At 49.4% G+C, this 13,977-nt stretch overlaps 1 protein-coding gene across 1 annotated transcript in view; it reads left to right on the plus strand.

The window, feature by feature from the left end:
- The window catches only part of LOC311244800 (uncharacterized protein), a gene marked incomplete at its 5' end in the record, with an annotated part of 48,811 nt that overhangs the window by 25,582 nt on the left and 9,252 nt on the right, over positions 1-13,977 (plus strand). Inside the window, 2 exons of the mRNA XM_084334487.1 lie at positions 3,526-3,699; positions 4,341-4,493. Coding sequence (XP_084190613.1) covers positions 3,526-3,699; positions 4,341-4,493 — 327 coding nt within the window. The remainder of the gene's footprint in view (positions 1-3,525; positions 3,700-4,340; positions 4,494-13,977) is intronic.

Here is a 13,977-nt window from a genome sequence, read left to right on the forward strand (position 1 = left end):
CACTACACCACCTGGGAGGGAGGGAGACACTACACCACCTGGGAGGGGGACACTACACCACCTGGGAGGGAGACACTACACCACCTGGGAGGGAGACACTACACCACCTGGGAGGGAGACACTACACCACCTGGGAGGGAGACACTACACCACCTGGGAGGGAGACACTACACCACCTGGGAGGGAGACACTACACCACCTGGGAGGGAGACACTACACCACCTGGGAGGGAGGGAGACACTACACCACCTGGGAGGGGGACACTACACCACCTGGGAGGGGGACACTACACCACCTGGGAGGGAGACACTACACCACCTGGGAGGGAGACACTACACCACCTGGGAGGGAGACACTACACCACCTGGGAGGGGGACACTACACCACCTGGGAGGGAGACACTACACCACCTGGGAGGGGGACACTACACCACCTGGGAGGGAGACACTACACCACCTGGGAGGGAGACACTACACCACCTGGGAGGGAGACACTACACCACCTGGGAGGGAGACACTACACCACCTGGGAGGGAGACACTACACCACCTGGGAGGGAGGGGGACACTACACCACCTGGGAGGGAGACACTACACCACCTGGGAGGGAGACACTACACCACCTGGGAGGGGGACACTACACCACCTGGGAGGGGGACACTACACCACCTGGGAGGGAGACACTACACCACCTGGGAGGGGGACACTACACCACCTGGGAGGGAGGGAGACACTACACCACCTGGGAGGGGGACACTACACCACCTGGGAGGGAGGGAGACACTACACCACCTGGGAGGGGGACACTACACCACCTGGGAGGGAGACACTACACCACCTGGGAGGGAGACACTACACCACCTGGGAGGGAGACACTACACCACCTGGGAGGGGGACACTACACCACCTGGGAGGGAGACACTACACCACCTGGGAGGGAGACACTACACCACCTGGGAGGGAGACACTACACCACCTGGGAGGGAGACACTACACCACCTGGGAGGGAGGGAGACACTACACCACCTGGGAGGGAGACACTACACCACCTGGGAGGGGGACACTACACCACCTGGGAGGGGGACACTACACCACCTGGGAGGGGGACACTACACCACCTGGGAGGGAGACACTACACCACCTGGGAGGGGGACACTACACCACCTGGGAGGGAGACACTACACCACCTGGGAGGGGGACACTACACCACCTGGGAGGGAGACACTACACCACCTGGGAGGGGGACACTACACCACCTGGGAGGGGGACACTACACCACCTGGGAGGGAGGGGGACACTACACCACCTGGGAGGGAGACACTACACCACCTGGGAGGGGGACACTACACCACCTGGGAGGGAGACACTACACCACCTGGGAGGGAGGGGGACACTACACCACCTGGGAGGGGGACACTACACCACCTGGGAGGGAGGGAGACACTACACCACCTGGGAGGGAGGGAGACACTACACCACCTGGGAGGGAGACACTACACCACCTGGGAGGGGGACACTACACCACCTGGGAGGGAGACACTACACCACCTGGGAGGGAGGGAGACACTACACCACCTGGGAGGGGGACACTACACCACCTGGGAGGGAGACACTACACCACCTGGGAGGGAGACACTACACCACCTGGGAGGGAGGGGGACACTACACCACCTGGGAGGGGGACACTACACCACCTGGGAGGGGGACACTACACCACCTGGGAGGGGGACACTACACCACCTGGGAGGGGGACACTACACCACCTGGGAGGGAGACACTACACCACCTGGGAGGGGGACACTACACCACCTGGGAGGGAGACACTACACCACCTGGGAGGGAGACACTACACCACCTGGGAGGGAGACACTACACCACCTGGGAGGGAGACACTACACCACCTGGGAGGGAGACACTACACCACCTGGGAGGGAGGGAGACACTACACCACCTGGGAGGGAGACACTACACCACCTGGGAGGGAGGGAGACACTACACCACCTGGGAGGGGGACACTACACCACCTGGGAGGGAGACACTACACCACCTGGGAGGGAGGGGGACACTACACCACCTGGGAGGGAGACACTACACCACCTGGGAGGGAGACACTACACCACCTGGGAGGGGGACACTACACCACCTGGGAGGGAGACACTACACCAACTGGGAGGGGGACACTACACCACCTGGGAGGGAGGGAGACACTACACCACCTGGGAGGGAGACACTACACCACCTGGGAGGGAGACACTACACCACCTGGGAGGGGGACACTACACCACCTGGGAGGGAGACACTACACCACCTGGGAGGGGGACACTACACCACCTGGGAGGGGGACACTACACCACCTGGGAGGGAGACACTACACCACCTGGGAGGGAGACACTACACCACCTGGGAGGGAGACACTACACCACCTGGGAGGGAGACACTACACCACCTGGGAGGGAGGGAGACACTACACCACCTGGGAGGGGGACACTACACCACCTGGGAGGGGGACACTACACCACCTGGGAGGGAGACACTACACCACCTGGGAGGGAGACACTACACCACCTGGGAGGGAGACACTACACCACCTGGGAGGGAGACACTACACCACCTGGGAGGGAGGGAGACACTACACCACCTGGGAGGGAGACACTACACCACCTGGGAGGGGGACACTACACCACCTGGGAGGGAGACACTACACCACCTGGGAGGGGGACACTACACCACCTGGGAGGGAGACACTACACCACCTGGGAGGGGGACACTACACCACCTGGGAGGGAGGGAGACACTACACCACCTGGGAGGGGGACACTACACCACCTGGGAGGGAGACACTACACCACCTGGGAGGGAGACACTACACCACCTGGGAGGGGGACACTACACCACCTGGGAGGGGGACACTACACCACCTGGGAGGGAGACACTACACCACCTGGGAGGGAGACACTACACCACCTGGGAGGGAGACACTACACCACCTGGGAGGGAGACACTACACCACCTGGGAGGGGGACACTACACCACCTGGGAGGGAGACACTACACCACCTGGGAGGGGGACACTACACCACCTGGGAGGGAGACACTACACCACCTGGGAGGGAGACACTACACCACCTGGGAGGGAGGGGGACACTACACCACCTGGGAGGGAGACACTACACCACCTGGGAGGGGGACACTACAGTGTGCACTGGTGTAATTAATTCATAATTCACACAACCTCATCTTGTTCTATGGTTGTTAATAAATCCTTCTTAATATTCATGTACTTTCTCATCCTTTCTTTTCCAAGAATTGTTTAAAAAAAAAAAAAAAAAAATCATCTTCGTTCTATTTTCTATTTACATAATATATCTTTTCTTTCTGCTGCAGGACGGGAAACTCTGTAAATCAGTTGCTCTACTGAGTGTTAGGGTTAGTTTAATGACTACTGACTACTTTTTACCTGTTTAAATAATGAAATATTTCCTGCATGCTGGGTTCATTCTGGTTTCCTTCCCATCCATCTTCATTCAGGCTGTGGAGCTGTAACCTCTCAGAGAGATCCTGTGCAGCTCTGGCCTCAGTTCTCAGCTCTACCTCCTCCAGTCTGAGAGTGCTGCACCTGGATGGGAACAAGCTGCAGGATTCAGGAGTGGAGCTGCTCTCTGTTGGACTGAAGAGTCCACACTGTAAACTGGAGGGACTCTGGTCAGTATTATATTGAGACACATTTTACTCAAAGAAATGTAACAAAATGTAGAATTGTAAAAAGAAAATAAATGTATATTTTTATGTATGAAATGAAGTGATTTTAAAACCCAAAGCTTATAGGTGTATCAACTACATTACAAGGTCACTCTGTCATTTCCATATTGTAAACTGTTGCCAGAGAGCTGATTACCAGAGCTGAGGCTTTGTGTAGCATCACCCTTGTGCGTTTATGTTTACCCTTAATATTGATTTCAATGGACAATGGTGGAAATTAATTAAATTAAAATACTTGTCGTTGACTGATTTGAAACATATTTGAGAATTGTTGGCCTACAGTATATGTGCGACATTTCATCCAAACTGGATCAGAACTGTAGGAGCTATGGCTGGTACAGACAGACACACAGACAGAACCACAGACAGGAGTGAAAACAATGCTTCCTGTCACTGTGTGCACTGGTGTAATTAATTCATAATTCACACAACCTCATCTTGTTCTATGGTTGTTGATAAATCCTTCTTAATATTCATGTACTTAATATTCATGCCACATTTTACAAAATAAAAAAGTAACAAAATGGCTCAATTGTAATATATTTATTATATGTATAGTATTAATAATGCTGAACTCTCTGCAGGCTGGTCAACTGCTGTGTTACTAGGAAAGGCTGTGCTGCTCTAGCCACAGCTCTCGGTTCCAACCCCTCCCACCTGAGAGAGCTGGACCTGAGCTCCAATAACCCAGGAGATTCAAGAGTGAAGCTGCTCTCTCTTGGACTGGACAAACTCACGTATGTAAACTGTTGTTATCTCTTGTCTGATCCAGGTACTGTTGTACTGGAGTTCTGGACCAAAACATTGAACAGTGTGTTTCTAACTTTAAAACGATCAGTGGAGGGTGAATAAAAAGTAATTTCCACAGAGCGGAGACTGTTCTGGTCAAATCAAGTGCAAAACAAAGTTGTCATAATGAATAGTTTATTCTGAATCTAACCTTTTATTGAGTCATGTCAGCAGGCCAGGTAACAAACTACAGTTGGAACGGTTTACGTAAATGAATAAGTTAGGGTTAGCTTTTGTGGCATGTAGGAGTACCTCAATTCTCAATTAAATCAAAGAAAATGGAAAACAATGGGTCTCATTCCCGAACGAATTTACGACAAAAAATTTCGTCTTAGCCAGATTTCGGCCCATTTAAGACATATTAGGGCTGGGAGCGCGAGTCCCCTAATTTTCCTGAGATCAGATTTGAGCGTGGCTGAGAGCAGATTTAACAGTGCTGAGGAGCAGTCTTATGATTGATTGAGTAATTGAAAATTGTATTAAAGGGGAACTATTTTACTATTTCTTTCACTATTTGGGCACTTTTACACAATTCCTGTGAGTCTATGGAACACCTCTGTAATATATATATTTTCTTTTATTCATTGTTTTGTATTTCTAATCAAGTCCTCAAAAACAGCATTTTTCTACCTCAAGATCTTAAGCCGTTTTGAGCCTGGGCGCGTGTTGCTTAATAACAGCGGAACAGTGCAAAAATGCTTCCGCTTTCGTCACCGCACGCCACTACGGTAAAGCGCCTTTCTTTTCACGCCGCTTAGACAAATGCTATGGCATTTCCGCGTACATTGCAACGAATCACTTGGAACCTCGGCTGTCTTTAACTATGAGTGAACACAACTGTCTTTAACTATGAGTGAACACAACGCAACATTGTAACGTTAACGTGTAATTTACTATGGAATATAGTATATTATCGCGACGATTGTAACTTTAACGTGTACTTCGCGAATATAGTATATTATCGCAACGCGTCGTCAGACTAAACGCTGTTGTGAACACAACACATTGTAACGTTAACGTGTACTTCGCGACGCGTCGTCAGACTAAACAGTGTTGTGAACACAACACATTGTAACGTTAACGTGTACTTTACTATGGAATATCAGAAGAAACTACTCAACCTCGGCTGTCTTTAACTAAACAGTGTTGTGAACACAACACATTGTAACGTTAACGTGTACTTTACTATGGAATATCAGAAGAAACTACTCAACCTCGGCTGTCTTTAACTATGAATGAACACAACACTCTAACTCACCATGTTTAGATAATAAAGTACTCAACCTCTACTTGTCTACTGTCTGACTGAACACAACACTCTAACTAACTTACCATGTTTAGATAATGAAGTACTCAACCTCTACAGTCTTTAACTATGAGTGAACACAACACTCTAACTTACCATCTTTAGATAATGAAGTATGCAACCTCTACTGTATTTAACTATGAAGGAATTACAACCTTTATTTAATGGTTAATATTTTGATAAAAGGTAATTTACTATATTTGTATGGCATTTACACTTAAAGTAGAAAAACAAAAGTAAGCTGTAAAATAATAGTGAATTTCCTGTGAAAAAACATTTATTTTTTACAGTGTACGTTACACACACAAATGCTACAGTCATTATGACACATTTTACAAAGAAAGTCTTGTATGAACTACCAGTAATATAAATAATATTAACAACAAAAATGTGTTCCATCTTCATGTCAGATGATTTTCAAAAAGGAAAATGTACTACGCCTCTGTCGTCTACTCTAAGCCATCCTAGGTTGTCAAAGTGGGCAGGGGTGAGGTGGGTTCTAGACCCATGTTACTGACCAGACACTCTATATCAGTGATGTCTGTTTACTGCAGAGTGGAGGGACTGGGAGACTATGAGCTTCAATGTTTTGAGAGGATAATGTCTTGTATGAACTACCAGTAATATAAATAATATTAACAACAAAAATGTGTTCCATCTTCATGTCAGATGATTTTCAAAAAGGAAAATGTACTAAGCCTCTGTCGTCTACTCTAAGCCATCCTAGGTTGTCAAAGTGGGCAGGGGTGAGGTGGGTTCTAGACCCATGTTACTGACCAGACACTCTATATCAGTGATGTCTGTTTACTGCAGAGTGGAGGGACTGGGAGACTATGAGCTTCAATGTTTTGAGAGGATAATGTCTTGTATGAACTACCAGTAATATAAATAATATTAACAACAAAAATGTGTTCCATCTTCATGTCAGATGATTTTCAAAAAGGAAAATGTACTACGCCTCTGTCGTCTACTCTAAGCCATCCTAGGTTGTCAAAGTGGGCAGGGGTGAGGTGGGTTCTAGACCCATGTTACTGACCAGACACTCTATATCAGTGATGTCTGTTTACTGCAGAGTGGAGGGACTGGCAGTTAGCTCATGTTAGCTCAGTAGTTAGCTTCATGTTAGCTCCATGTTCAATCAATCAATCAATCAATCAATCAATCAATCAATCAATCATGTACAGTTAGCTGCATGTTAGCTCCATGTTAGCTCAGCAGTTAGCGTTAGGTTATGGCTATAACCAAGTTCTGTTAGTTAGGGGCGACGCTTGGCATCACCTTACTGCACTATCTCGCATATGTGCACGCGCACTGAATAAAGACCACAATGTACCTTTAATCCCAATATTCGTCTGACCACACCCCTCATCAGCTTACCTTCATAAGCAGGTGTGTGGTCACCTGCTCTCCTCCTTCCCAAGCTTTCACCACAAGGTGAGGTCAAGGGCTGCAGCGGCCGTCTGATGCCAAGCGTCGCCCCTAACTAACAGAACTTGGTTATAGCCATAACCTAACGTTCTGTTCCGTTAGGGGCTCTGCTTGGCATCACACTGCACAAGGGGAGGCCAAGCGGAGCCGCTGGCTGACAAATACACCCCGCTGACAGCCCCCCAAAACCATCAGAACAGGGAGGGCCGAGCCCCCCCGACCCCCCCTAATGGAGGGTATTCCCCCTATTAGGGGCTTCACGGGAAGGCGACGGACCCGACCGTGCGAAGAGGCACTCAAGCAACTCAACGCACAGGGTGAGCAGACCGTGGCTTGACCCCACGACTACACACACGCACAACCCGCATGCCACCCGGGAACGAACGGAGGAACAACCTTGTTACTGCCCCCAGAATCACGGGGTCAAGGGCAAACCCAACCCCGTGGCAAGGCCGTAGCAGCGGAGCACGAAGGAAGACCCAGACCCACCAAAAGGACTGGACTCCCTAGAATGGGGGCCCGGAGAAGTCCATGATGCCAGCATCAAGACCCTACCAGGTGGGCACGTAGTGCCCCGCCCCCCACATCGCCAGCGTATTCGGACAAAGGCCCCTCAGTTACTGCACCTGGTATTCCCAGGCGGAATCCCATCCAAGTACTAACCAGGCCAGAACCTGCTTAGCTTCCGAGATCGGACGAGATCGGGCGTGTTCAGGTTGGTATGGCCGTAAGCCGAGCGGGCCCTGTCCCCCCAATAGTACACCGCCTGGCACACTGACCCTGCAGAACAGGCAGTCAGCATGGCCGTAAGCACACAAAAAAGGTTAACCAACGGAAGCAGGCTGCGCACCGGGGAAAAACTAGGCAACAGGCTATTAACCCTAGCCTGGAGACTGCGGACGAGACAGGCGCCAGAGGGGACAGCTGAACACAGCCACCCCGGCGGAAGGAGCGTAAGCTGGCGGTGTTGCATGACCAAGCCTCCATTTAAAAACCCCCACCCAGAGGGGTCGAGGCAGAGAAGGCTGACACGATTGGCAGACGTCATGAACGTGCAGGGGCACCCTCAACCGGTGAACCCGGGAGTTGACACTGCTCCAACACACCAGGGAATCAACCACCTCGGTGTTACCCAATGCGGTGGTTGTTCCTATAACCCCTCAAGAAAAAACTCAAACACACCTGCGGGTATACACCGGCTATACCGCAGTACAAGTGTTTCAGTTTTCAAAAAAGGTTAACCCAGGCCTACGGGTCGACGAAACATTACTTCGGACCGGGCCTGGCGGTACGGGAAGCACAGGGTCACCAGAGGAGGTAAAAAAACCACCCCCACAGGCCCCTCATCGCCATGCGTGAGAGAGGAGCGAAAAAGAATGGAGAACCAGCCCCTAAGCACACCGTACTTGGTATTCCCAGGCGGTCTCCCAACCAAGTACTAACCAGGACCAACCTGTGTAGCGGCCGAGATCCGACGAGATCGAGCGTGTACAGAATGGCATGGCTGTAAGCCATTACGACAGTGCTGAGTAAAAACGTACCCAACCAGGGTCTCCATAGCGCTTAACCCTGTGACACCCAGACCGACCTGGCATTTTTCCCCCTGAAAAAAGCCCAAGTCCCTCAGGGTACCAGAACAGCAGATCTGCATCCCCGGCGGACAACGGGTTCAACTGATCTGGACCAGCGTGACCAGAACCAGTCCCGTGCCCTAACCACGCCGACATGCCTACTCCAGGAGAAGGGCAGATATGCGTGTTGATCTTAACATGAAAAGAAGGCGCCACCCAGACGTTCGGGCGAACCGCGCCTGGTGGCCCACCCCAAGGGCGTGAGACCCCTCTACATATGTTCAGATCCATTCCGTCATCATCCCCCAGACATGAACGAGAATCCGTCGAAAAACCAACCCAGGTCATGGGATCTGGTCGTCGGAAGAGGAAAAACCCCCATCTCAGTTGCTTTATAAAAACGCTGTTTCAACCACAAGCAACCAAGGCGTGCCAGTCAATCGCCTGTTTACAGCGAGCTAGCACTATACGTGCGTCGGGACACACCCCCATCAATGAACAGGCTATTTAGACCTGTCATTGAATCCCCAAGGCGCCCAGGGGAACGACAAGAGGGGTGTGACACTCCCTAACTCCAACACTTCTGGAATAGAAAAGAAGGAAGCATCAACAGTATGTATCCCAGTCTACACAGCCGGGGTAAAAATTTTTCACATTTTTACATCCCACCACCCTCCCATAGGAAGGAGACGGGGATCCCCAGAGAGACTTCCCACGCGAGCTGTACAGATTGAAAAGAATATATTGCACCTTGAGCCATGTAAAAAATTGGTTTTAGGGCTCTCCGGGGAAGAGGCACTGAACCCATACACACTCAATAAACGAATTGAATCGAATACATATACAATAGAATAGGACCCTTCTAGAGGGTCCACTCACTTTGACAATCTGAGGAGGAAGGCTCTGTACTCTGATGGAGGCTCCCTCACATGGAAGAAGGAGTCCGAACTCACAGAAGGCCCGAAATAGGCGCTTGGTGAGGAGGAGCCCTGACCACCCCCCTGAAACAGATCCATCACATGGACCTGAACAGCACACGGAAGTCCTACCAACAGAGACGCGCACGGTGACGTACTCTATGGCGGGGGAATTCCTGCGGTGCACACGCCCAATATACCAGGCCGTGGGACCAGGAAACTCCCTCCCCCCCCCCCCCCCCCCCCCCCCGTAACGTGCCGAACCGCCACGTGACGGGAACCTTGAAGGACAGGGGGTGTACCCCTGACCGACAGAAAACAAGGGGGAGAGGAAAGGTTACCAGTTCACCCCTTTACGACCCCACACCCATGATACGATGTAATGACAAAAAGAGAATATGACACAGTCATAGTCAGCTCTATGAAGCGTTTGACAGCTCCACACAGCGCATGAGCTAACCTGCTATCTGATTTTTACTAAGGAAAAACACAGAATAGAGAAGGCTCTAAGAGCCCCGGTCCAACATACACATGTGCTTCTGTGGCCAGTCCAACCCAGTTGTAGGTCACATGACACACACAACCCATCATCACCTACAAAAAATGGCAAAAAACACTCAACAGAGGAACGCCGTTTTTTCACAATGAGAGAATACATCATTCTCGATTAGTATCGGCCACAGGCCTTGCTAAGCACACATGACAGCGACCAAACCATTTTCTCTTTTAGGAAAATAAAGTTTCTCCAGCAGATTTAGCACAACCTCAGCAATCAAGCTAAGAGTTACATCGCATCCCTACCACACAAAAGACACAATTAGTGCACAACATGTCTGATAGGAGGATGAAAAAGTCCCCAGGGAACCGGGGGGAAAAACACAATCCTCCTATTTTACCCTCAATACGGCCAGTTAAAACAGGAAACCCTGTTAATATGTGAACACACTGTTCATTGTCATCACAGTCTGAGAAAGAACATTCTTTTACTCACTTGTCACCAAGCATAGCTTCATAGGTTAGTTACCTTAGTTGTGAGTACACGGTACATATAAACACCATGATGTTTCTCACACAACAACCAGATAATTACATCCCGATTTGCACGGAGAAGCTAACTGCCAGTGACAAAAACAGCTCACACATAACCCGCAACGTATCCTAAATGCATTGCAGCAACACACGTTTTGGGAAAAACATCGTTATTCACAATACATTTAGAAAAGTAAAACCAGAAGACGTGTTATAAGGTCTGGTCAAACCCGTTCCTACCCGGAACGCAGATCAGCGAAGCGCAGTCACAGACACCGTAGGAACACAGCCGCTCCTGTGTTGTCCGAACTGGGCAGCGTCACCGCTCCAACCCGCACTACAGTCCTCTGTTGATGCAACCTTGCCGTCCTGGCTCAGGGCAGGGTCGACGAAACATCCCCTGTCAAGGATGACGTCGTAGTCAAGAGTGTAAAACATGTTAAAATCAAAGCACGTTCAACAGAATAGCATCAAGCTAACGGCCGCTCCAACCGTTCGGGTGCTACTGCTTCTGCTCGCGAGACGCCGAGCTAACGACGCACGCGATCAGAAGCGAGCTCAGGGCGGCGCGCGAGAAGCTAAGCTACCCCGCGCCAGGCCATGGCCTATAGCAGCAAGCCAACGTTACCTAGCGATCATGACATGCTAGCCCCGCAGCTAACAGCTGACTGGCTAACAGTAGGCCCAACCTGAGCGATCCCAGCAGGCTAACGCAGCAGTTAACAGCTGACTGGCTAACCGTAAGCTAAGCAGCTATCAACTGAACCTGTAACAATGACATAACACTCACCCAGACAGGCCGCCGTTCTGAACCTCTCCTCACTTTTTAAGAGAAAAGAGAAAACAAGATGTCAACACCGCTTCACAACGGTGATTTTACCAACACCCGACGGAATCAGCACAATACCAACTGGCCTGTGTAGCTGACTTTGAACATGAATCTGCCGCTATCGCACATTCATGCACATATCCCCTCGTGAAGGAATACTCTCATTTGGATATGAAAGATGGGGCCTTAACACGGTGACAGAGAGAATCCACTCGTCCAAAACACACAGGGATCACCAGTGTTAATGGTCGCGGCCCACTAGTTAAAACTATAATGGTCTTCAGACCAAGGCCTTCTGTCGCCTAGGTGGCTGAACAAAGGACCCTAGCCTGGAGCCGGTTTCCATAAACATTGTCAAGTAGCCCCCATAGCACTAACAGACAAGTGGAGCCTGCCAGCAAAACACTACTCACCCAACCTGGAACGCACCGCTTCTCACAACAGCGGCATGTCCGACAGTTCAGCTGTGGCCTGACAGGTTTCACCCCAACAAACACAGCAAGGAACTGCAGTTGAGAAGCATGCAGCGGCGTGCTCCCAATACGAAAACCGGTGGAGGATTTTTAGAATGATCAACATCTTCCAGACACTCCAGTACGAAGACAATATCGCCGTATTTTCTCGAAAATAGTGAGAGAGAAAATAAAGATATGATGTCAACGTATCCTTGTTTCCCAAAGCTGTTCCTAATCTAACTTCTTCCATCATGGTGTCAAGTGTGGGGATCTACCGAGGCACTTATTCCTTGTGGTGAAAGCGAGAAGGAGGAGAGCAGGTGACCACACACCTGCTTATGAAGGTAAGCTGATGAGGGGTGTGGTCAGACGAATATTGGGATTAAAGGTACATTGTGGTCTTTATTCAGTGCGCGTGCACATATGCGAGATAGTGCAGTAAGGTGATGCCAAGCTGAGCCCCTTAACGAAACAGAACTCATGTTAGCTCAGCAGTTAGCTCATGTTAGCTCAGCAGTTAGCTCATGTTAGCTCAGTAGTTAGCTGCGTGTTAGCTCCATGTTAGCTCAGCAGTTAGCCCATGTTGCTCAATCAATCAATCAATCAATCAATCATGTACCTCGGCGCAGCTGAATAACAATAGGAGTGATCGCCTGCTGCGTCCATCACGTGTATGGTGATTAACCAAATTGAACCAAAGCGCCAAAGCGTGTTAATATGTAACCAAATTGAACCAATAATGTGTTATATGTGTCGAACCAAGGCGGGATCTCATGCGCATGCGCGGGCACCTCGCGAGCACGCCGCCGGTGCACGCACCTGGGCGAAGGAAAATGAAAGGCGCATTACCGTAGTGGCGTGCGGTGACGAATGCGGAAGCATTTTTGCACTGTTCCGCTGTTATTAAGCAACAGGCAGCCTGCGTAGCAGAACTGTGTGCAGCTCATCTTGTATCTCAACATTAACATGCAGCGGTGTCTCTCTGACATCACAAATCATCACATTTTCAAATGACTCAGTTCAGTGAGGGTGAATATTGTGAGAGGAGAATTGGAAGAATGCGCCAATATGAGAATTTTGAGACATAGATCATATTAATATAAGTTCACATAGCTAGGAAACAATGCTAAACACTCAAAAAGGCCATTTATAAGATAGTTCCCCTTTAACTTGACAGACTGTGTTCTCATAGTGATTCCTTCATGTCAACGCTACAGGCCTCCTTGGAATTAATTACTTAATCATAATTAAAATAAATATGACAATATTTGTACAATAAGAAATGACGCATTTGATGTCGGAAAAATAAATAATATGGATTCATCTGATCACAGGGCAGCTGCTTAACCATATCTGAACCAGCTATTTTGGACAAATGTATAATTACTTTAATTACTCAGATATTCAAACACAATTATGCAATTATTGTGAAATGATTGAAAATAATAATTATTTAATGCCTTCTGTGGAATTTGTATTTCTTATTTTGTTTTAATGATTAATTATATACATTTGAAAGAATGCATGACTTTCGAGATGGAGGTAAGGATAGAAACAGGGCGGTAGTTGCATGGGTCTAATTTACTGCCCTTTTGTGCAGGGGTGTTACTCTCGCAATTTTGAAGTCCTTTGGGACGTGTCCCTGTTTTATGGAGAGGTTTATTATGTGTGCGCGCCGATGACTGGGGTGATGGCGGCTGCTGAGTCTCTGAGGAATTTGTCGCAAAATAATTGACCGACACTGCGTTCAAGTGTTCTAAACGCAGTGAAGGCCTATTATTTTGCGACAATGACCGAGTATAGCTATACATTATCCCGCTTATTACAGGGCTAACTTACTAACAATATAAGTAATTCATTTTACACCATCGACAAGACGAGATCAAATGCAGACGCA

The sequence above is a fragment of the Notolepis coatsorum genome (genome assembly GCF_963971535.1).
Source record: "Notolepis coatsorum genome assembly, chromosome: 18".
Taxonomy (NCBI): Eukaryota; Metazoa; Chordata; class Actinopteri; order Aulopiformes; family Paralepididae; genus Notolepis; species Notolepis coatsorum.